We start from the raw sequence: 24,922 nt of genomic DNA, 5'->3' as shown, positions 1-24,922 counted from the left end.
AGCACGATCTTTTCAGGAGAATTTTTTTTTTTTTTTGCATCTGTTATATCACCTATAGAACCTGGAAGTAATAGTATAAAATAGACATAGAAACTCAACATCTTTTTTCCTCAATGTCAAAGAGCCTCTTGGGTAGGGGAAAATCAGAATAAAGTTCGCTTAACAGTACCACATCTATTTATTATCAGAAAGAGCTACAAAAAGAATATTGAGAGAGATAGAGAGAGAGAGATTTTTTTCCTCTAAAACTTAATGATAATGACAATCGCTTTCTTTAGGGAGACAACAACATGTCTATGGGAAGCAGGCTGCCTAACTTTCTGGTAACTTACAACACAAAGGGACATACATTCTCTTTGTTCCATGTGCTCAGACATTAATGAGAGTCCCATACAAGGCCTGAGAGGAAGACAGAGCTCAAAGTACTAAACAGATGTGCATACACTCATTTGAATGGTAATACTAAAATGTTGATTTGTTACTATAATTAAGGCTCTTCTTGTAAGCCCCCATAATAAAGTTGTATTCTGCTAAACTGGCAACTATAAGGAAGCATAAGGTACTCATATTTGAACAAACATGAAAATAAAATAAAGGATTTCAAAAGAACGACTCTACTTAAATTTCAGACTGAAATCCTGAATAAGCCAAAATAATGTGAGAGAAGAAAATCCCAGCTAAAGCTCAGAGCAAAGTATTCTTTTGGATTTTCTAGCTCTGCCAGTTGGTCTCATCAGCAGTTTTTAAATAATCAAAGTAAAAGGCCACAAGATGAACATATTAAAGGACTTTCTGGATCCATCGAATTCTCACTTGTGACTTTTTTAAAAGCTAGAATCTCAGAAATAATAAAACATCTTTTAAATAGGTCATATCCACTTCCAATTGAATCACATGTTAAAGCATAACCAAGCAGCATTATAGCATTCTGCTACCAATGATTTTCATATCTTGAAAAAAAATAACCATAGAACAAATAAAATCAAATTGAGGATGGTCAAGATTATTACTATTATTTTTCACATGGAGGACTTTTCTTGGCTTTCCTATTGGGGTTTGGAATTATGCAATATGTAAAATTTTACTTTTTAACTGTCACAGAGAAAATGATACATTGGCTGAGATGTCTTGCGTTCCGGAAATCTGAGGGGGGAAAATGTATTCTTAGACTCAGACCTTGTACAATCCATCAGGTTCCTGCCCACGGCAAATCTGTCCAGTCAAGTCTTAAAATAGGAGTTTTAAAATGGCCACATCAACATAACTGTTACTATAGCCACAGAAACATGCAGCTATGATTACTGAATTTAATGAATAACAATGTAAGTAATACAGTATGATCATACCACAAAAGCAGCGAGACTCCTTGGGGGTGAATCCCAATCAAAGCAACTATTAACGTAGTACGCAGCATTTACCAGCACCATAACACAACGTTTCATTCTGATAAAGTTTCTTAGTAGCAGCTGTAAGGAAAATGAAAATATTATTATAATTTGCAAGACTAAAAACCATCAGATATACTGCAAAATTCTTCAAGCTTATTGTGACTTACAAGGATTCAGAAAGTTAGTAAAGTTACAAGAACATACCAAACAATTTGGCTCACAAGTTAAATAATTTATTTCTGAGAAAGTGGAAAGAACTGCTTTTTTAACTAAATATAATTTTAAAAGTAATGTTAACATGTAGGTTGAACTACCTTTGCTCACAAGAAAAAGAAATTTCTAACAGACTAATTTTTTTCCACTTACATACTATGTACCTTTATTAATTTTAAACTCTTAAATCTTATTGTGGTTTTAAGATTCATAGAATGGTTTAATTTCAAGATATTTCAAAGTGAAGGTGGAATGTGTTTATTTAGGGTCTGACAGAAAAACCTATCCAGAATTGCTTTCTTATAGACAACAAAATTTTTTCACCATTTTAGTGGAATTCCTTCCATTCTTACTATCATTCTATTATTCTTTCTTTCTATCTATCTATCTATCTATCTATCATCTAATCTATATCTCTACCACAATAAATTTAACCTATATTTTCTAATTATTTTTTTCATAATTTTAAAAGTAAGGAAAAATGTATAGTAACCAAGTACTTTACAAAATCTCTTATTAAAACAAGTATATAAAAATTGATATAATTAGAAATTAAAATTATAATTAAGGCATGACTACAACTGTAAAAAAGAATAGCTCATGTACAATTTGATGATTCAAACATACCATAGCTATATTAATAATTAGAATAATTGTATGTCTGCAAGTTAATATTTTGCTATTTTCAAATATACTTCAATGCTGATATGATATTTTAAAGAAGTAGTTATCAAAGTTTACTGAAGTCATATGGAAAATATATATACGTGTGTAAATATAGACACATGGATGTGCATGCCAGCTCTGACAAGTTGCTAAAATTGAAATTCCTCGATGGCAAAGTAGAGCCTGTCTATTACTTTTCCTTCTTTGCCCCATCACTTTACATTAAGAACTACTTTTATTACTTTTATGTATAATTGTGAAGAAATCTTATTTACATTTCTGCTGAGATATTGCATTTGTAACTCCTATACTGCCTTTAAACAACCAAAGACTCCATTGTTTTGCTGAATTTATTAGATTAAAAGAAAAAATATATTTAGGCTTCTAATATTATAAAAATTATGAAATATTTCAAGGCACAAATATGTTTAGTGAACTTTTTAGCTGTAACAAATACATTTTAGTTTTGCTCTGTGAATTGGATGTAAATGTTTTTTAAAAGGGGTGGTTTAGCACTTTTTAAAAGCTTGATATTAAGCCCAATTAAAAATGATAAGCAATAGACATCAAGCTCAACTTAAATTTCCTTCATGACAGAAAAATCAGATTTCCTGATTCTAACTTTCTTAGCTAAAAATAATAAACGTTTACTTCTGAAAGATCATAGTTAAAATCTAATTAGCAGTAATGTTTCCCTTAGAAGATGGAGCCCCCTCGCATCTGGATTAGAGGGAAGAGCTTATGCTGGGCTCGCTTTATACACACCTGCATCATACCTGTGGGTGGTCTGGACATATATTTGAACCTCAGCTTTTGGTGTTCTCATTTTTTACACATTCCATGGCAATCAAATTGCAATTTATGTTCAAAATGATCATTCTTTTGCTAACATATTAATACATATCCATTATATGCATCACCTATCGTATCCCCTTTCCTTTCTGACCACCCCCATCCAATTTATTAGTTTGGTATTGTCCTTGTTTGATCTTTTAAAGAAAGGAAGGAAGAGAGAATAAGAAAGAATAAAAGAAAGCGCCATTTTCAATAAGTAGGTGATCAAAAATTCTAGTCTTCCCCCCTCCATACCTTTAAAGTTTATTTAAATTTACTTAGATGTTTTACAGATCTAATCAGGTCTTCCCAGAGGGATTAATCTTTTCTTGCTTTTTTTTTTTTTTTTTTTACCTGTTTAGAGAGTCTGTTTTCCTCTTCAATGTACTTCTGTTCTTTGGGTATTAATGTTCGTAAGCTGGCTTTCACCTATACATCAACATATGTGTCTGTTATGGATTAATATATTACAAATGTTTACAAGTTTTTCACGCGGTTCAATTTGCAATAATCTCTAAAGTTTCAAAGTCCTGGCTGCTGTGCTCATAAAATATAAATGTATACAGTTGCACATGCATGCGCTTCCCTTTCTTATGCCGGCAGGCAGCGGCCAGAACACAACCGCAGCAGCAGTCGCCAACTAGAGCAGAAAGTGTGGGTGTGCCAGGCAGTGGCAGAAGCGTATTCTCCAGGATACATCAAGGTTTAGAGAAAATGAGGAATGACAGAAATTCTCTACAAATCAGGAACAAAAGCTTTCATGAAACTGAACTCTTTAGCAGTACAAAAAAGCCAAAGTTAAGACTTACAGCATTAAAAATCACATCTATTTCAAGATAGATGACCCCCTTTGTTGGCCCTGTCAGCTGCTTGTTTTTCAAGACGTAGGCTTTCTGTTCACCATTTTGAATCTGCGGGAAAAGGACATGACAGCCGTCTGTCTCGCGGTCTCCACTGAATACACTCCCTCAGTGACCTTTGACCCCCAGCTGCTGAAACTGACAGAGAACCCAAAACAACTGTGGCAATTCTGACAAGTACCTGTTCATTACCAGGATCAAGTCTGTCAGGAAAAATTAACTATCATGGGATTCAACATGGCCGTGAATTGAGTATGTTAAAATTTTTAGTGTTCTTATTACAGACCTTGGTTGAGAAATGACAGACACAGAGCTAAGAGTTTTCTTTTCTTTTTTTTTTTTTTTTCCATGAGGAAAAGCAACACAGAACAGTGTGTCAGGTGAATAAAACTTACAGACAGCAATGGTATAGCAACTTTGCCCAGAAAGTCAGCACTTCGATCCCGATCTTCATCATAAACTGTCACTTCAAGAACTGAATGGATATCTTTAATGTTGCTGCATAATAAATATATGTAAGAAAAAAAAGATTTCATCAGTGGGAAACCGGAACAAGAATGGTTTTGAAAATTTAGATAGCTCCAGCTGATTTTGTGTGTGTGTTTGCATGTTATTTGCATACACACATATACAAGGTAGCTTGGTATCTGACAGAATTTCCCATAATGCACCTAAGTCAACTACAGTGATGGTTCTATTATCTGTAACTTTAAACACCATTGTAATTTCAAGTTATCCTTTTTTAATGAAATATAATTTCCCATCTGAATGGGCACAGAATAAGTTATTTAAAAAATCAAGAAGTAGCACCGGTAGGTTTTAGACTTTTTCTTCTAATTATCACAATTCATACCTTTTCATTACCCTCACATAAAACACTACCAGATTTGATATCAACAAGAATTACAGTATATTTTATATAATCATTCTTTTTTATAATAATAGGACATCTCTTGTTTGTTTATAGCTCTCACCAAATCATTGACTTAGTTTATGTTAGATTTATAGTAAAAATTCACAAGCACAGAAAACAGAATGGAGAAAATGTAACATATAGTTATTGTACCACCCTGGAGTTTAGAAATTAAGTAGTGTTCCATTACGTTCCAAAGAAAACATATGTTAATAAACAACTGTGTGAGCTCTTCATATTTTTGTTTCTGGAAAGTAAGTGCAAATTGTTGACAGCATTTATTCTTTGATCAAACTGTTTACCAAGAAAACATGAATTAAGAGGAAACAATAAAGTGAATATATTCATTACTGAAAAATTGCAACCACATGAGAGGAGAGGCTTTATCAGGGCACAATCAATTAATGGCTTTGATAATAATCAAACCTATTCATTCAATTATGCATTCCAGAGAAAAATACTCCCTGTAATCTTCTCAGGAGTACAAGTCTCCTGACCAGGCTTTTATCTCTTACAAAAATGTGGAATTCCTTAAAAATACATTGGTCAGAAAGTTAAAGCTGATTAGTTACCGGCTTTTAAGCAGAGACATAATAAATTAATGAAGAATTTCACAGTTTTTCATATACAAAAAAATAGAAGTATGTTACAAAACTTTAAAGAAGTACTTCTGTTTGGAGAATTCTCCTTTGTTCAGAGTTCATTTCAAAAGCCCCCTTTAAAAAACCGAACATAGGAGTTACTATAGTGTAGCATTGGCAGTTTTTACAGTGTATGATTGAAAAGATTTACAAACTTTTTAAAACAAAAGGAAAATTAACTCAAAGGGTGTTTTGGTATCTAGGACAATACTTAATATTCTCATTGTGCTAAAATGAAAAGAACCAAAACTAAAGCATCTGCCTAATTCGAGACTGGATTGTTTGCTGATTTCAGCAATGGAACAAATAGAGCTTTGTCTTCCTTGGTGTCAATGCAATTGGGAAGAATTTCAATAGAAAGTATAAAAGGAAGAAGCACTATGGCGATTTAGTTAATGGGAACAAAATCCTTAGCCAAATCATATAAAAGCACAGTTTTAAAAAATGTCTGTGAAAACAAAGAAAAACGCCATACCCTTTACCCCAGGTTTCACTTTCAGGAAGGTAGGAGGAAAATTCATTGTTGCTAGCAAAGGCAGGCCAGACGCGTTGAGTTGTGAATCAGTTAAGAATAAAAACACGCATTTAAAAAAACAACCCTCAAAAATAAATCGAATTTAACACAGTTTTGGATTCAGAGCCCAAAGCAATGCCTACTTACAATGTGAAGACTTTGTTCCACTCAGGATTGAGATTTTTGTAGACAGTATGTGTTAACAGTCTATCGTTGTTCAGTTCTACCACACAAAATGGGTCACTTTTTCCTACAAGAGATTTTCAGTAAATATTTTTAGCGTAAATGGCACCCACAGTTCACAGTGTCAAGATGATGACCATATCTCTTTTGCAAAAAGTTTTATAGTAAACAAAAAAGTGAAGTACAATTTTAAAAATTAAAAAAAGAAACCACCATCAAAATAGAGCTAGATGTAACTGGTTGATGTTAGCAATTGTTATGATTCATAGCAATTTAGAGCCTGAAAAAAATAAAAGAGACAAAATTATATAGCTGGCACTTCAATTTGCAATTTTTTAAAACAAAAATAATTCTATAACTGGCAATTATGATGGAGAATGTGATGCGTGTCCATCTCTAAATCGGTTTTTACTGAAATCTGTAAGAACCATCTGAAAAGTTCAGCCCATTTCCTCTAAGGCATATATTTTTTTCAACTCATCTGATTCACTATTAACTTGTAACAGGAATTTCTAATCATGCTTATTTTGGAAAAACTACTATACTGCAGAATTATAATATTTTAATTGGACCAAGATTGACTTACTTTCTTCTGAGATATCTATGACATCACAAGAAGGTAAATCAGACCCTCTGAGGCAGAAAAAAACTACCATTTGAAACTAAACATCAACAACTAATATGCATGTTAAAGAGCAGAATCTTTTTTTTTTTCTGTTCACTGAAAATAAAGGATTTGGAAGTTATAGTCTATGTACAGCAACTCTGCCCTGCCATACTCAAATCTCATCCTTTAGGCAATTACATTTTGTGAAGTCCTCAATATTTTTGTAATGTTATGCCCTGTATTATAAGAACCCATAAAGTCAGAGGCTCTATGGGGCAGCATTAATGATATTAGTGCAGCATGTAATTTGTTTGATACCTTATACAAATGACAATGAAATCAATATTTAGACAAAGCTGTCCAGAGGTCATATCTTTTAAACCACAATATTGATTTAGACTACATAAGAGGTTAATGTGCATATTATTAACTTTAATGATAAAGAATAATTGTTTTAAATGCATTGTGAATTGTAGTCACAGTAGTTTACACTTCTGCAAAAGTTTAAATATCATTGAAGATTTTCAATTAAATTTTAATGGGAAGGAATTCATTAGCTATCAGTGACAGATAAGCTATGTATTCCCACACAGCAGTGTATTTACTTTCCATATTGAAATTCTTAAAATGAGCTGTTCAAACTTTGACTCACCTTTAATTTATTAACTTTATATTAAAAAAGAGATTTAATATGTGTGTGTTAGTTCAGTGGCCTCATATACCCCAGGATAACTGCATAATTTAACAAGACCCAAAATTCAGAAATTTAACTTCTGAATTTTGGGTCTTGAGAATAATTTTAAATAAAGAATAGAGCACTACAAGAGCACCGGCTCTTACAGGTCTGGTGAAAACTGTACATCTGGGTGAGGGTCGGTATTATCTTTTTTCCTCCAATCTTCTTTGTCCTCTTGCCTACATGTTACCACCCTCACTTCCAACTCACACACCGCATGAAAGATAGTGTTCAAAAAGGAATATTTTGTTCATTAAAACACATTGCAATAGGTTTTATTTGGCACATCAGCACCTTTATCTTTTCCCGTAGAATTCGGATGTAAGCATAAACAGGCAGGTTCAAATGGTTTTCCAAATACAGTTAAATGTAAGATACTAGGTAACACCTTTCAAAATAACTGTGCCACGTCTTAGGTAGTTAGTAGGTCACAGACATAGGAAAAGCTGGGTAATGTTTTGACGGTTGGTTCACTCAACTGACAAATATTTATTACTTACCATGTACCAGGCAGTGTTCTTATTTGTTGGGGAAACAGCAGTGAATTTAAACAATTTTTTAAAAATCCCTTACTTCATGGAATTTACATTGAAGAAGAAGACAGACAATAAATATATTTTATAGTATCTTAAATACTACGGGGAAAAATAAAGATGGGAAAGGTAATAGGGAGTGTTGGTATGTATATGCAATTTTTAAAAGGGCTGCAGGGAAAGTTGTGTGAAGATAGTGACATGCAGGCAAAGAAATGAAGGAGGTGAGCCTTGGATGACCCAGAGAAACTGTCTGTGGAAAGATCAGAGAAGTGCCTGAGCCAGGCATTTCCAGGAATATCCAGGAAGCCAGCGTGGCCGGAGGAAGGTTTTCGGGAGATCGAACGGGCAGGGGATTAGAGAGGCAGTAGTAGGTGACACAGAGAGGTCTGAAAAGAGTGGCAGGTCTCTGAAAAAACTTGGCTTTCACTCTCATTAAGCGGGGAGGTTTTGAAAGATTTGATTGAGGAGTGACATGCTCTGATGGCGGCTATTTGGAAAATAAGGTAGAGAAAGGACAATGGAGGGGTAGGAAGAAGAGCCAGGAGGCAATTGCAATAATCTAGGTGGTGGGACATCGTTAGATTCTGGCTACATTTTGAAGGGAGAATCATGAGGATTTGTAGATGTCAATATTTAATCATCTAATATATCTTCATATTATTATTTGATGCTGAAAAACAATTCATTGAGCTTAGCCAAGCCAGTCATTTTTTTTTTCCCAAGGAGAACAAGCATTCAACAAGGTGCTCAGACTAGTTATCTCTAGAACTGACAAAGAGCAAAGTGTAGGTTTCGGAGAGGGCAGGCAATTTACGATTACTTTCTATTCATCTTTTCCTTCTGAAAAGTTATGTTTTTACAGTTATCAGTAACAGATGCCAACATCAGGTCTTTCCACACTATTTTATGTTTGACTTATTTAGGGAGTATCTTCCTGTCACTGCATGATTCAAGGGCAATTAAAAATTAACAGTAATTTCAATCAAAATAATAGTAAATGTATAACATCAAATTCTGTAAAGTTTTGCCACTAAAAAGCAAGGAATACGGTTGTATTTTTACAAAGTGACTACACATAGTTAAAATGCTTATCTGGTTTGCTAAATAGTGTTTTAAATGACTGGCTTTTCAGACTTAAATTTTGCAGGCTTGATTATCTGCCACTTAAACAAACAAAACCAATCAGAGAAATACTAGTGATGGACCTAACCATTAATTATCTCCTTAATTATTCCTTCCTTTTATCCTTTTATCACTCCATTTAGGCCCTATGATAGGCTGCTGTGCTTGCTGAGAGTACCTGGGTTGTGGGGTTGACTCTAGGATGAAGTTGATGTCTCTAAAGTGCACTATATTCTGCAAAGTTTCAGACAGTGATACAAAGCAGTCTTCCGTATAGTTTTCGTTCAATACTGTGTGGCTAGAAGTGCAAAGAATGAAGGCAGCCTCCAAAATTGAAGAGTATTTTGCTTCTGATACCTTTTGAGAGCCTAAATATATGCGAACACAGATTATATGATCTCTTGCCTCCCTCTCACTCATTTTTGTCACAAGACTAAAACAGACCTGTGGGTATCAACTGGCTCTTCCTGAAGCCCCATTATTTTGGCTAAAAAGAGTTAATCCTTCTCCTTAGAAATGATAGAAACTGGAGAATTCGGTTCAGATAGAAAATAGAAATGGTGGCAGTGCCGGGTGAGGGCAGGGTGCTGTGAGGTTGATTGCTTTAACCGCCATGACAGCTAGGAAGGAAATCAGTGTTCCTTGAGGACACGGCAATTTTCCATGTTGACCATTTTCTAGAGAGAAATAGGAATGCTTTTTGAAGCATTCATTACTTATTGAGTGGCTGCTCTGCTCACCCCAGAATTTTAAGTATCATTAAGACATAGTCTAGCTCTCAAGGCATGCACAGTTTCGAGGACATGTAAATACACAATTATGATGCAGAGCTGTAAGGACCATAATAAAGGTAAGTGAAGGGTGCAACAGGAGCAATGAGAAGGAGGCATGTCATTCTATAACTCTAGAACATAAAGAAGGAAGGGAAGCGAAGACTTTTCCAGTGGCTATGACTCTGGTGATCCATGGTGCTTGTACAGCTTGATCACAGTGCTTTTAAAAGCAAAGGACAATGACATAAAAAATAGACTGACATTTTATGATTAGGAATATTTTGCTTAAATGTATTTGTATATCCCTTTAATAGTCTCTATAATGCAAAAACCTAGATATGTGTTACCTAGCCGCTATAAACTAGATACATAAAAATATTACATTAAGACTGGTATATTTATCCATAATCTAGTTAAATACTAAGGGCTATTTTTTCCTATGGATCTTTAAAAATCTCCCATGAGAATTAACATTAAAGAGACTCTTTTACCCTAACTCATAAAACAGAATCCATAACAGAATTTAAAGCATATAGTCTATTGTCCCGATCCTTTTTTGGGGGTGAAAAGCCATTCTTCCAACAATAAAACAAACATCAGAATTGTCTCCAATGGGTGTCTTTTCTGGCAATCTTCAAAACAGCACCAAGGATTAAATGGGGTGCACTGACTGGCTAATTCTCTCTCACTCTTAGTCCTTGCTCTTTGAGGTCGCAACACTGACATACTGATAAAGGACTGTGGGAAAGTCTGTACCACCCCTGCTCACTTGCTACCTGTTTTGTGGGCAAGTAGATGACTTCAGTTTGTGCAAACTACTGGTTTGCGCATTAAAGTTACTCAAAAGATACTGAATGATATTCTTGCTCCCAGAATAGAGAGTTAATCCTGATCCACCAGTGGTGGGCTTTGTCCGGGGTCATTTTGCTGCTGACAAGTAGCACAGTTTGCTGGGTGTGATGTGTTATAAAAACGTGTGTGTATGGGGACCCAGTGACTACCTCTTTGTTGCCATGTCTGAAAACACAGAAGGCTTTCAATAGAATGGAAAGCAATTCATACCCATGGGGGCCTTTTATTTTAGGCCTACCTTGCACAAATTAGGTTCTTTTGTTTAATTTTCTCAGTTGCCACAGTTTGAAATGACTACATTTTAATCTTTTTTTAAAAAAATAATCAAGGTTACCATCTGTCTCTTATAGAAACTGAAATTTCAATCATAACATATAACAATGTTATAGTTGAGGGAATTCCATAGTGTCCATCAGAACAGAAAGCAACATATGTTGAAGACACCTTCCAATCCTTTTATCGTTGGAGATGAGGCTTTGACCTTATCCTTTTCCATCAACTGACCTAAACATATTTTAAACATCTGACTGGTAAAATTACATTAACTCACACTCATAACTAGGTCCCCACTGGGTCTGATTCTGGGACTGAATAATAATAATAAGGCTTCTCTTTTCTCACTGAGTCGTGAAGCAGATTTCATTATGGCAAGAAAATTGACACCCTAGCTGGGCACGGTGGCTCACGCCTGTAATTGCAGCACTTTGGCAGGCCAAGGTGGGTGGATCACCTGAGGTCAGGAGTTTGAGACTAGCATGGAGAAAACTGTCTCTACTAAAAATACAAAATTAGCTGGGTGTGGTGGTGCATGCCTGTTATCCAGCTGCCCAGGGAGACTGAGGCAGGAAAATCGCTCGAACCCAGGAGGCGGAGATTGTAGTGAACCCAGATCGCGCCATTGCACTCTAGCCTGGGCAACAGGAGTGAAACTCCGTCTCAAAAAAAAAAAAAAATTTACACCCTAGAGTTGTGGCTTTCAACCTACTAGATCTAATACTTTTTTCATATTGAATATTTTGCAATGTCCCCTTTACTATCCTGAAATAAAACTGACCCATATACAATTTCAAATTTTAATATAATGTCAGAACTCTATTATAAAGGAGGACTAAACAGAAAGTTGTTTATAATAATATCATACATTGATTTTTCAACAAATATTTATTGAGTGCCTACTATGTTCCAGGCATATGAACAAAAAAGGGACATGTCTTTGCTATCTTAGAATTTACTTATAGTGGGAATGGGGAGAAAGAGAATAAATACCGAACATAGTTACTAGATATATTGTATGTTAGAGAGTAATACATGTTAATAAAAAAAAAAAAAAAAAAAAAACAGAAAAAAATAAAGTAGGTAAAGGGGTTTGAAGAGGGTAGAGGAGGGGGCAGTTTTTTTTTTTTTTTTTTTTGAGACGGAGTTTCGCTCTTGTTACCCAGGCTGGAGTGCAATGGCGCGATCTCGGCTCACCGCAACCTCCGCCTCCTGGGTTCAGGCAATTCTCCTGCCCCAGCCTCCTGAGTAGCTGGGATTACAGGCATGTGCCACCATGCCCAGCTAATTTTTTGTATTTTTAGTAGAGACGGGGTTTCACCATGTTGACCAGGATGGTCTCGATCTCTTGACCTCGTGATCCACCCGCCTCGGCCTCCTAAAGTGCTGGGATTACAGGCTTGAGCCACCGCGCCCGGCCAGGTAGTTCTTATAGATTTAATTAGGGTGGCTGGAGTAGGCCTCATGGAGAAGGTGAGGTCTGAGCAAAGAACTGAAAGAGGTAGAGGAGTAGCCAGGTAGAAAAGTGGAGAAAAGTGAATAAGTATTTCTGGAGAAAAGTGATCCAGGTAGAGAAAGAGCTAGATCAAAAGCCTGGTGTGCTCGAGGCCTCTGATACTGGGGCAGAGTGAGCAATGGGAAGATCAGTAGATGTCAGAGGAGTAATGGGGAACAAGGTCATTAAGTGCCTTGGACAACATCTTAAGGTCTTTGGTATATACTGTGGGAAATGGCAGCGATTTGCAAGGCTTGAATCAATAATACTATGTATTTCAGGATGCAATCTAGGTTTAAACAATCATGAAACAGATTTTAAACCTATATCAATGTCCACGTTTAGATGCAGGCTTAAATTTTCATTGTGTAGGTTTTCATTATGCAGGACATTTAGCATCCCCAACCCCAGCTACCAAACACCAGTAGTGTTCCCCAGTCATTGTGGCAACTAAAATTCCTTCAAAAATCTCCAAAACACCCAGTGGGGCAATACTACCGTCCCCTTAATGGATAATCATTGTCTAACAGCAGTAATTCTTAAACACTTTGGTCTTAGAAACTCTTAAAAATTATTGAGGATCTCAAAGAGTTTTTATGTGGGCTATATCTATCAAAATTTACGATTTTAGAAATGAGAAATGCAAACATTAAAAATATTTATTAATTCACTAGAAACAATAAACCCATGACCGTTTAACATAAGAGTAATCAAACATTATGTAGCCTTTGGAAAACTCCATTGTACACTCAAGAACGAATGAGAATAAAAAGGGCAAATAATATATTAGTATTATTATGAAGATAGTTTTGGCTTCAGAGATCCCTGAAAGGGCCTTGGGGATCCCCAAGGGTTCCTGAACCACACTTTGAGACCCAAAGCCAATGGAAATAAGTAAAGCTCAATGAAAATATGAATTTATTTTCCCTGGGATCTAAAACTATCTGCAAAAGAATATTTACAGAATTGTGTGTAACTAGATGCATTCTTGAGTCTTAGAATTGAACCATCTTGATATATGTTGGGAATCTCAAAATTTATGACAGAGGAATAAGAAGTGAAAGGAGACAGATGAAAAACTGAAAAAGCAAGAAGAAGGATACTATGGGATCTATAAAATGAGAAGAGGCCGTGAGAAAATTGTGCCTAAGCATTTAACAGCTTAGATAAATTATGGTAAAAACATTTAAATACTTCATTTTCAATTCACATTTAATATAGAAACTATATGCAAGTGATTTGTTACAAGCTTAGAAACACAAAAGTTGTTTGGTCTAAAATGAGAATAAAAATACATACGAAGCTCCTTTGTTTTTACAAGGCTTGTTAGATACTTTAAGACTTATAGTAAATATGTACTCAGACCTTCCTGCAGAAAAGCATGAGGTTTCATATAAGCTTTCCTATAAGTAAATTAATTAGCTGGAGAGATCTTTTGCAGTGAAATAAACTTCTTTATGCTTAAAAAATTAAGTACTGTATTAGGTGATTAAACATTTTAAATGTATTGTTTAAAACTAATTAAAGGCAATAACTGAAAAATTGTCATCTGTCAAGTCTTTGCCTTTAGAATAATGTCTTTGTCTCTTTATTTCTGTTTTGTAAAATATCTCATCCAGCAGTCTGTTATTCATCTTGGTACCTACTACAAGATCTTAGAATCTGAGGGCTTGTAAATAAATCTTAGAGGTCAAGTTCAAAACCTCATCCACCGCTTGTATCCTCTCCGCAAAAAAAGTGGTCCTTCAGGCTCTGCTTTGACAGTTCTAGTAATGTGGAAATCATTACCTCCACAAGAATCTTTGAATCTAATTTTTTTTTTGGCAATTGTAATTTGTGGAAAATGTTTCTTTACATTGTATATAAAACTATGTCTCTGTAGCTTTTTATATATTCTATAATTTGCCTTCTGTAGTAATTAGAAAATCTTAATGAAATGACAGGCATGAAGGGAGGGTACGGCATCTATCAGAGGGCACAGAGAATATGTGATCAGTGTTCCTTATCTGCCATCCTCTGCTGAACACGGTGGATGGCTGGCTAAGCATCCATTCTAACTACTTGCTAGTGTCTCTTCCTGATCTATAGAAGACATAAAGCCTAAAGTGACATTTCTAGATTCCCTTGCAGCTAGAGATATAGATGTGATTTAGGTTACAAGAATCAGATGTTCTTGCCTATGACTTGATATTACAATTCAATTAAGTGAGAGCACATGGAGTCGATTTTACTGCTACACACTGCAAGCAGGGGTCATGTATCAGTTGTCATAGTGTCTTCCCAACTTGTTAATGTCAACAACTCCTTGGTTCTGCCATGTGGCTTTAATACTAACCTCTAGAGACCGAACTTAGAGTCTCTTTTCTTAGGCCCTTCCTGCCCCTCAGAGATTCTGGATTCATTTAATACTCTGTTATAAATCCCCTTCTGATTAAATTTGCTAGAAGGAATTTTGCTCTTTGGACCTAAACCTTGACTATTTTCCCCCCTGAGCTCTTATCTACACTCTCCTCATGACAGGCCTTTAGATGATTGACAAAATAAATCATAAGCCCTCAACTTCTTCTTTTCTCCAGTACAAATATGTTGGTGGTTTTTGTGGAAAGATCTATATCAGCATGCCTGCTCTGCCATTTACAAGCTGGTAGGTGTGTGTGTGTTGATCACAGAAAAGTTACCTAACCTCTCCATGCCTCTTCAGTTTTCCAATTTATAAAGTAGGAATAACGATAGTCCCTAATAAGGTTGTTGTGAGATTAGTTATGTATGATAATTCTTGCATCAAGCTCAGGTTAGTGTCTGGCATGCAGGGCTCAATAAACGTTAGTTGTTATTATTGTCATTCCAGCGCTATTCTCAATTGACTTGATTTTAAAACACCAAATATACCAGTTGAAAATATATTCTGGTTAGTCAATGTCCTTCTTTAAAGAGTATTCCCAAACTGGATTCATACCCCAGCATATTTGATGAGTCCACAATATAGTATCCCTCTTAACATTTCACCTTTATTCAATGTAACAGAATTGATGTGTGTGTAATTTACTCTCATGGAGTTTAAACTCAACTCAAATCATAAAGTCTTTTTTTTTTCTATGATTAAAGCAAGATATCACTGTTTAGTACCCAGGAAAGAGTTTGGATTTATACTTTTTAATATTCGTCTTGTTGAATTGAGCCTATTATTTGCCTGTAGTATAAGATTGTATACATATACTGGTCTCACAGAAAATGAATTAAGTAGCCCTCCTAGCAACTTTGATAAGGAAGCAGTCAATTACCTCCCTTAAGTAATTGGTAAACACATTGAACAGCTTAGACCAAGGACAGAACACTGCAACCCACTTGGCATCCCCAGTGACACCAATCCTTTAATAATTACTCTTTAGGCTTGACTGTTTAATCATTCACGAGTCCAACTATACTATCATTTAACCCAAGTATCTCTGTAGTAAGGTTTTTTTTCAAAACCTAGTTCAATCCAGATCCTCTCTATTTGTGGCATTTCCCGATCCATTGTTCTAGAAAATGCATTATTTGCACAATTATGTTGTACTCTAACAAAATATTTTTTAAAAGTTTAATTTTAAACAATGATTCTAGCATCTGAAAGCCTGTCTTCAAGCACTGAGTGAAATCGTGGAGCTAGCCCTTTGAGCCAAATCGGCAATTTGCTATTTCTTTACTCAAAGGATCATTTTGTAATCTTTGTTCTACAGAACCTGATTAATTATTTTATAGTATTTCTTTTTCCCTCATTTCCCATTGATAGTGGGACCACCACTTTCTCAGCCCATAGTCCTTCACCTCTAGCACATATCAAACCCAATTATTAATCTCTTTTGTCATCCCACCTATTCTTCCAGGGCAGTATCTTCTAACCATGTGACCTGCATATGAATCACACAATTTCCGTAATTCTCTTTAAAACACTGGCTCAGATTCAGGCCTCATAAGCCCTTGTGCTAAATTATCATTTTCATTCCTCTTTTTGAAGATATTTGATAACAACTATTTGGTTTTAGAAGAACACTTTTTCTATAATTAGAATTTGGCTAATTTTTAAAAATGCAATTACTAAAGAAAGTAACTTTTATTTCTATGTAAGATGTGGTGACTTAAAAGAAGGAAGAACAATGATTTGCTTTCTTTCCCTGTGATATTTTTACTTGTTTAGGCTCATTTTTAGGAACAGATTTATATAGTATTAATACATTTATCATGTATATGTATATAATGTTGTTTTCTAAAGTAGGTATATTACTATGATAAGAATAGCAGGTGCTGTATATTTTTGAGACATTATAAATTGGATAAAATGTCTTCTTATAAATGTCTTATAAATGTCTTCATTATAAATTGGATAAAATTGGAGGCACAGTATATTATCTGCTTAAAAGTCTTTGATAAGCATAATTATTAAAAAGCAAATGAAACATTAGCTTGTATAATGGATATAAAGCATACTTTGCTTGAGAAATGTGCTATATATTCTGTGTTAAAACCTGGGGTTTTTGTTTCAAGCAATATAATTTTCAGATGTTAAGATAGTAAAGAAACTAAGAATATTTGCATACCCTCTCTTTTATTTGGTAGATTATTTTATCCTTGATAATGTACAAATATGAAGGACTTCCACTATATTTTATACAGTTCCTTCAATAAAATTATGTAGGATTTATATTTTGTTCTTCCAACATAATTTTTAAATAATGATTGAAATATCTAAGGCTGTATTTATCAGACATCATCAATTTTATTAAATATGATGATAGCAATTAAAGGCACATGCTATTAATTCAAACTGCTACAATTCTACTTTAAAAAGCAACTTAGCAACTTCTTCCAATAGAGCAATTGTATTCTACAGAGTACTAGAAGCAACAATTGCATATGTCTTAAGCTATTTGCTAGAGTAACTCACCAAAAGTTAATTTTTTAAAAGGACAATATCTTGTCTATGTCATGTATATGTGCTTGGTATTTCTCCAACTGTATATAAAACTTTCAAAGATCAGACTTCCCTTTTTCTGTACAGCTGCCTTTTCATTTTCTTTCTCTGAATAGACCCATAATGTTCAGGGAAAATATCAAGAATAATAAATCCAAATCTCTGTATAAAATATACCTTCATGACACACTCAAGCTGGAAATCACAGGAACCAATAAAAATGCAGGCAGCCTCCTGATAATGAGGTCAGAAATACAAATAAATTTACTTTTAATGAAGACTGGAGGCACAGTAATCAAAGTGTTAAAATTCATTTCATGCATATCTCATTTGCTTCTTAGCTGATATTTACCACGCAATTCTGTGAGAAAGTAGAGGCCTAAGATGCTCCAGATAAATGGCTCAATTAATTGTACAGAGGTAGACCTCTTTGAGCTGAGCCAGAGCTGTGAGCTCTTTATTAAAAGCACCATTCTGTAGCCCATAACCTTGTTCCTTGACTCCTCTCTGGTTTCCAATTTAAACAAGTCCCCATGCGGCCTGCTCTAAAGGGCTTTGTCTCCCTGTCATTGTTAAGAGAGCTGAGGCATCCTGGAAGTGTGAAATCAGACCTCATGAGTTGAACGGTTCCCCAGGGAACGCCGGACTGCGCAGAAGGTCAAAGTCATGGGCCGGACCATCTAAAAGTGTCTGATCGCCGGTCTGTGACACAGCAAGTTGGGGGTGGGGGCCTGGGGGCGGGAGCTAGACTGAAGAGGACTGAAATTGAACACATCTTAATTAAAGCCCACAGACAGCAAAACAAAATGTTTTCTAGGCAGCCTGTCAAATGGGGCTTAAATTTAGCTCTGCTAATGAATCTGAGCTGCTAACTGTTATTTCTTAAGATAATAAGACTCTCACAGAAGCTGATAAAAAAACTGTAGCATGTCTTTTTCTGCTGTTTTGTTACTTAAATATTTTCCAACAATGAAGACAGTTTTCCAAAAGAAAAACATGGGAAAAGTCTATGCAAATAAAGGGGTAGTAAACATCTCTCTTAATAACTAGTAGGTTTCCAGACTACGGGGCTGGCAAGTCACAAGTCTTTTGCATAGCCTTGTTTTAGAAAAAGATACGCTCATTTAATGGGACGATTTCAGTGACAGATTCTGTTAATTGTAAAATTCTCTCTCTCTCCCTTTTTTCTCTTCCTCTCCCCTATTGTTTCCTGAAGGAGATGGTGCATTAATTTGAGAGATCAATTCACCTGGGGTGGAGAAGTTTTATATTAGTGTACCTTTTAGTACAGTGAAAAGGTAGGGCATCTTTTGAAGGGTTTCGCAGTTCTCCCATATCGCTGTTTCAGAAACTGAGTGGCTGGTCTCCCTGGGGAAGCTACGACCTCTTCCTTAGGAGCTCAGAAAAAAAAACAGAGAGAAAGAGAGAGAACCCAGGGGAAAATGAAATGAAGGGGAGGGGCGGAGGAGAAGAACTCTTTTCTCTTTCTCCTCTTAGAACTTGAAAGAACCAATAGGCTGGGTCTAAATACTCTGCAAAGAAAGCCTCACTCAATGTAGGAGACTTGGAATGTTCTGTTGAAGCAGAAATTAGGCCCTGCTCAAGGAAAAGAATAATCACAAGCTAAAAAAGGCAAATGATAACATGAACTATTTCCTACCACCCAAAGAAAAAATATTTCCCCCCCCACCCCACCCCACCCCACCATTGGCCTTTCCTTACAATGTGTAGAGTTTTAAGGAACGCTTGATTTAGCTGCAGAGACAATCTTCCCCAGTCAACGCAGGGCCAGAGAGTCTCTAGGTCTTGCTTTGATGGTGCGGAGAGACATTAACCTTTTCACTGGTTAGCTGAAAGGTAAGTAAGCTGTACTGAGAGGTATTTTACAGTGACTCAAACTTTTTCCCTTATGAAGAATTTAGCTGACCAACTTTTCAAACCAGAGTGCCACTTTCTCAGGCTGTGAAAAGCTGCCCACAATTTGACTGAAATTTCAATCCACACTTGTGCCTTGCTCAATGCATGTGTATGTGTGGGAGTTGTAAATTGAGGCCTTAACCACCAGAGTTAATCTCTTTTTTAAATCTGTATTAACCTTAATGATTTGAAGTGCACTGTCCAACACTGGGCTATTGAGACCGAAGAAAAAACTACCCTCGACTATCAACAGTTTATTAGGGGCTTAACTGAAGTGACCTACTGTAGTAGTGTTCAGCTGAACAAGGCTATAGGCTTTTTGTGGAAAGGGAAAGAATTGAGGGTTTCATTAAAAAGTAATTTGTGCTTTATACTCACTCATTCAAAGAGAGTCTCAATTGCTCTTTATTCACACAGAGTTAATACAGTATCACAATGTTTCTCAATGAATGTGTTGTAACAAAAGAAAAATTTTACATTTTGAGAGGGAAAAATTCTTTGTAACTGTAGTAAGATTGATGGCTACTTAAAAGACTATAGAACCTTTCTTTCTTGTGCTCATGTCTAATGATGGAATATTATAATTTAACATTTTTTGCTGAAACAATGGGAGTTTAACTTTATGTTCAGATCATTAAAAATATCTTAAAAATAGGGCCAAGTAGTTCAAATATAAATTTGTCTGTTTAGACTTATTTAGAAAAAGTGTTCTGAAACCAAGCGCGAATCTTATAGTAACAGGCTCATTTGTACCATGTCAGAAAATATTCTTGCCTTAGCACAGACAGTTACCAGTGATTTAAAATCTCCCCTCTCCATCTACAAAATTCCTAAATGGATGCTAACTTGAGGATTTGAAGATGGCGCTAGTCAATTGCCTCTTTTCAAACTATTGCCTAATAACTTGTAGGGCCTGACTGTTGTTATCTACTGAGATGCACAGCATATCTTTAAAGTACTTTGAACAAGTAAGAGAGAAAGCAGACAAAGAGCTTACTTGTGTCCCAAATTTAATGACAAAGACAAGGAAGCATCAGGATACATGTGTATATGTGTGTGTGTGTGTGTGGATGTGTATGTATTTATATGTGTGTGTATATATAAAGTATCCTTTTCAAAAGTAAAAATTATTTTTAAAATTGGTAGTATATTCACACATTTCGGACTCAAATATATAGTCTTCAATTTTTGCCACCATCACAAATGTCATAAAGACCACAGAAGGTCCAAGAGTGAGCAAGGTCAAATACTGAATTATCTTTTTGCCCCTGAATAGTTCAACATCTCTCTTGTTCAATTCAGAGCACATTAGATTATAAGGTCAGCATGAAATGGGGAATCATTAGATTTATATCTCTAAAACTGGAGGAAAAAATGGAGACTCTGTTATTTAGTATTCCCCAAATTAATGTTCATTTTATTAAATGAAAATTATGTCTCACTGAATCCCCAAGGGAAAGGCTATTGTTATTCACATCAATTTACATCAGCAAAGAAATATCTCTATTTTTTCCAGGTTTGAAAGAACATATATTTTAACTTCCATAGCGGCACACAGGCCAACTGGGTTAATCTAGTTTGCATATTCATGAAGTCTGAAAATCAATGACAGCTTCTTTCCAAGAGAAGACAAACTTATACAATTCTATCCAATTGTATAATGGGCAGGTATCTAAGCTTTTGAAGTAAATAGTACTTGCATTTTTCTAAACGAAATGATTGTGCCAGATTAATTTGATTATAATCATACTAGAAATAAATATCATAAATTAAAAAAGTATATATTTTACATTCAGTTTTGTACAAGGAGCCAAATTAGCATATATGCAAATATTACAAACTACCCACTCTCCTATTTTCAGGTATGCCTGTTTTGAAAAAATATGTGACAACTGTTATCATCTTCTTGGTTACAAATGAGTTGATAATTACCTCTTTAAAGGAACTGTAAACTAATATTTTTAATTTTCTCACACACGGTCACTTAATAGGCAAACATTAAAATATAAAAATATCGCAGTTTTTGGAACAAACATCTGCTATTTTCATTTGAAAGCATGTTATCTTTTAATTTGTTTTTGATTCTGTTGAATGAATTAAAGAAATGTACCATGATTTCAGATCCTTGGATAATAGAAAAAGTACACTTCTTCCCTTAAAATAAGTCTGTTCCCCCGTTAGGATTATCTGGCTGAACATTCACGATGGTAAGCATATTTCTAGAGTAATAATAAGTGGATCTTATCATTCAGAAACAGTAACATTTGCACAAAATTGGTCAAGTCAGTCCTATTTATTGTCTATCTTGAGATGGCTAATTTAAGGAACAGTATAAACATCCCCCAAATCCTTATGGAATACGATCATAAATGAATGGTCACATTGTTGTAAATTCAAAATAATTATTTAATTCTGAAAATTGATGAAATAATTGCATCAGCCCATTTGTTAATATGTTACAGAAACAGCATTACCCAAATCAGAAAGCTTTAAGAGACAAAACTAATTTTGACATTTTTACAGCCCTGTTTCCTACTTTAAGAAATTTCAAATAATCCAGAGGCTTAGTTGAGATCCAGAATTATCTCTGGGATGTGCCAGGGAATTTGGACAACTAATGAGTTGGATCACCAACCCAAATATCAAGAGTTCATACCAAGTTATTGAGTATTATGCACCTAAACTTTTCAGTGAAATATGCAACAGATTTCATGCATGTTTGAAATGTAAGTGTTAATGCTATGACAGAAGCTGATTCTGTATAGCACTGCTTCAGTATCTGGAAATAACAATACCTGGAAGAAATATTCCTACTACACTGATTAAACTTTGAAGAAGGTAACAATTCAAAAATCATTGTGCTTTTTAGTGTTTATTTTTAATATACCACCCTGCCTTTGAAAAGCAGAGATACTATAAAAATCAAGGGGTTGGAAAATATTTCTAAGATCAATCCTAAATCTTTTTTTTTTTTTTTTTTTTGAGACCAAGTCTCGTTCTGTTGCCCAGGCTGGAGTGCAGTGGTGTGATCTCGACTCACTGCAACCTCCACCTCCTGGGTTCCAATGATTCTCCTGCCTCAGCCTCCTGGGTAGCTGGGACCACAGGCACGTGCCACCATGCCCAGCTAATTTTGTATTTTTAGTAGAGACAAGGTTTCACCATGTTGGCCAGGCTGGTCTCAAACCCCTGACCTCAGGTGATCTGCCAGCCTCGGCCTCCCAAAGTGCTGGGATTACAGGCATGAGCCACCGTGGCTGGCCAACCCTGAATCTTTATATTTATTTACTTTGATGATCCAGTCAGGTGAAATGCAGAGTTGAATTATTAAATGGTGCAGACCTCGTGTGCTGCTTGATATAAGCAATAGGGGAATTGCATTATCTCTTACCAGTGACGTCAGCAGCCATCAATCCTTCCGCTCTGATGACTTTCACCTGGAGAAATCCCACATCTTTTAGGTTGTGAAATATCCTCAATGGGCTCTGAAAGACCCCAACATCAGTATTAGAAAAGAGAGGTCCCAAGGAGTCTTAAAGAGTGTGCTGAGAAAACATTAAATTTTTTAGTATATCTTCAGACTTTGGGGTTAAGAAGATCAACATTAAACTAATTAAAAATTTTTTTTTGTACTATTTTCCTCTTGGTGAGTTTTGAAAATTGCATATGCTAGCTGAGGGTTAAATTACCTAAAGACTGTTTTCTAGCATTTATTTCAAAAGACTTATGCAATTTGACATAAGAACTTAAGTAGTTCTACATAAGTAAAATACATAACCTTTTAAAATAATCAAATTGATGACTAAAAAGAAATTCAAAATAGTGAGTGATTTTTCTTACATTTATAGTTTCATTTGCTATTTTAGTATGTATAAAATGGAAACTTTGATGCTGCATAAGGGGTTCAAAGGGTCATTTGTGTTTCTTCAGTATAAATTACCCTTCCACCATCATGAATGTACACCACACACACACACATACACATACACACACACACACACACACTATGTGGATGATTGTTGCTATATAAGTAGATTTTCTGAAAGAATTTTTTAAAAAAACACATTTACTTCCATAAATAATTATCCATAAATAATGGTGAACAATAAATTCTAGAATAGATGTATCTGCTTTTTTTTTTTTTTTCAATCTCCAGCAAGCAAAGCACTCTAAGAAATATTTTCATATGTAGATATAATGATTTGGAGAATAGTGGAGTTTTTTTTTTTCTTTTAGAGATGGGGTCTCAGGTTGGAGTGCAGAGGTGTGATCATAGCTCACTGTAACTTCCAACTCCTGGGTTCAAGCATTCCCTCCATCTCAGCCTCCTGAGTGTCTGGAACTACAGACATGTGCAAATACACCTGGTTAATTAAAAAAAAAATTTTTTTTTAAAATTCTATAGAAAAAGGTCTCGCTATGTTACCCAGGATAGTCTCCAATTCTTGGCCTCAAGTGATCCTCCAGCCTTGGCTCCCAAAGTGTTGGGACTACAGGCATGAACCACCACTCTCAGCCCAGTTATCAATATTAAATCTCACACTGTTGGTTATGTAACACTCTTCAGACTCTGGGGATAAGAAGGTCAACATTAAACTAATTATTTTTTTCTACTATTTTCCTCTTGGTGAGTTTTGGAAATTTCATGGGCTAGATGAAGTTTAAATTACCTAAAGACTATTTTCTAGTATTTGTTTCAAAAGACCGCTGTAGTTCTACATAAGTAAAAGACATACACAATCTTTTACAGTCAATCAAACTGATGACTAAAAATCAATTCAAAAGTGGAATTTTTTCTTAAATTTATAGTTTTATTTGCTATTTTAGTGTGTATGGAAGTATGGAAACTTGGATAGGAAAATAGATCCAAATGATAAAATCTATTTCACTTCGTAAATTAATCATGGTGGTGTTTTATAAGTGTAGCAGTTGAAGGAATTAAAAGAGGGAAACAAATACAATAATTCAGAAGTCTAATTAGTAGGCACAAATACTTTGAGAGGAAAATGAACCAACAGAGTGCTGACGTGTATTTGTTTATTTACACTTCATAGGATTTTTCTTATGACTCGATCAGCACTTCTACTCAGTAAATCAAAAGTACTTCCGTTTCATAATCTATAAAATGTTTCACAACCAGACAACATACTTTTGCATAATAAAGGTATCTATTAAAATGTTACTAGAGTAAAAAGCATTCCCATCATCACATTAATAATGTGAGAATACTGACAAGCAAAAGCTCATTGCGATATGAACTTTATCAGTCCCATATGGCCAGTCATTGTTTACACTGAAGCTATGACCTTGGTATATTGAGAGGAGGAAATGTGGATATATAGGCAATCTCATAGCCTAACTTTTTATAAGCGTGTTTAGCATCAGGATTAACTGTTAATCTTTTACTATTTTTAAACAGTTGTTTATCACCAAAAATCTATTTAAAAT

The 24,922-nt window shown here is 35.1% G+C and overlaps 1 protein-coding gene across 11 annotated transcripts in view; it reads right to left on the bottom strand.

Moving 5' to 3' along the window:
- MCTP1 (multiple C2 and transmembrane domain containing 1) overlaps positions 1-24,922 on the bottom strand; it is a 578,648-nt gene that overhangs the window by 169,756 nt on the left and 383,970 nt on the right. For all 11 annotated transcript variants that reach the window (XM_032274210.1, XM_032274288.1, XM_032274364.1 and 8 more), the window contains 6 exons: positions 22,866-22,959; positions 6,177-6,279; positions 4,357-4,459; positions 3,911-4,012; positions 3,456-3,530; positions 1,347-1,466 (listed from right to left, as the gene is read on the bottom strand). In XM_032274210.1, coding sequence (XP_032130101.1) covers positions 1,347-1,466; positions 3,456-3,530; positions 3,911-4,012; positions 4,357-4,459; positions 6,177-6,279; positions 22,866-22,959 — 597 coding nt within the window. The remainder of the gene's footprint in view (positions 1-1,346; positions 1,467-3,455; positions 3,531-3,910; positions 4,013-4,356; positions 4,460-6,176; positions 6,280-22,865; positions 22,960-24,922) is intronic.

The sequence above is a fragment of the Sapajus apella genome, unplaced genomic scaffold (assembly GCF_009761245.1).
Source record: "Sapajus apella isolate SASKATOON/1434 unplaced genomic scaffold, GSC_monkey_1.0 scaffold1, whole genome shotgun sequence".
Taxonomy (NCBI): Eukaryota; Metazoa; Chordata; class Mammalia; order Primates; family Cebidae; genus Sapajus; species Sapajus apella.
This window is presented reverse-complemented; position numbering and strand designations above follow the sequence as displayed.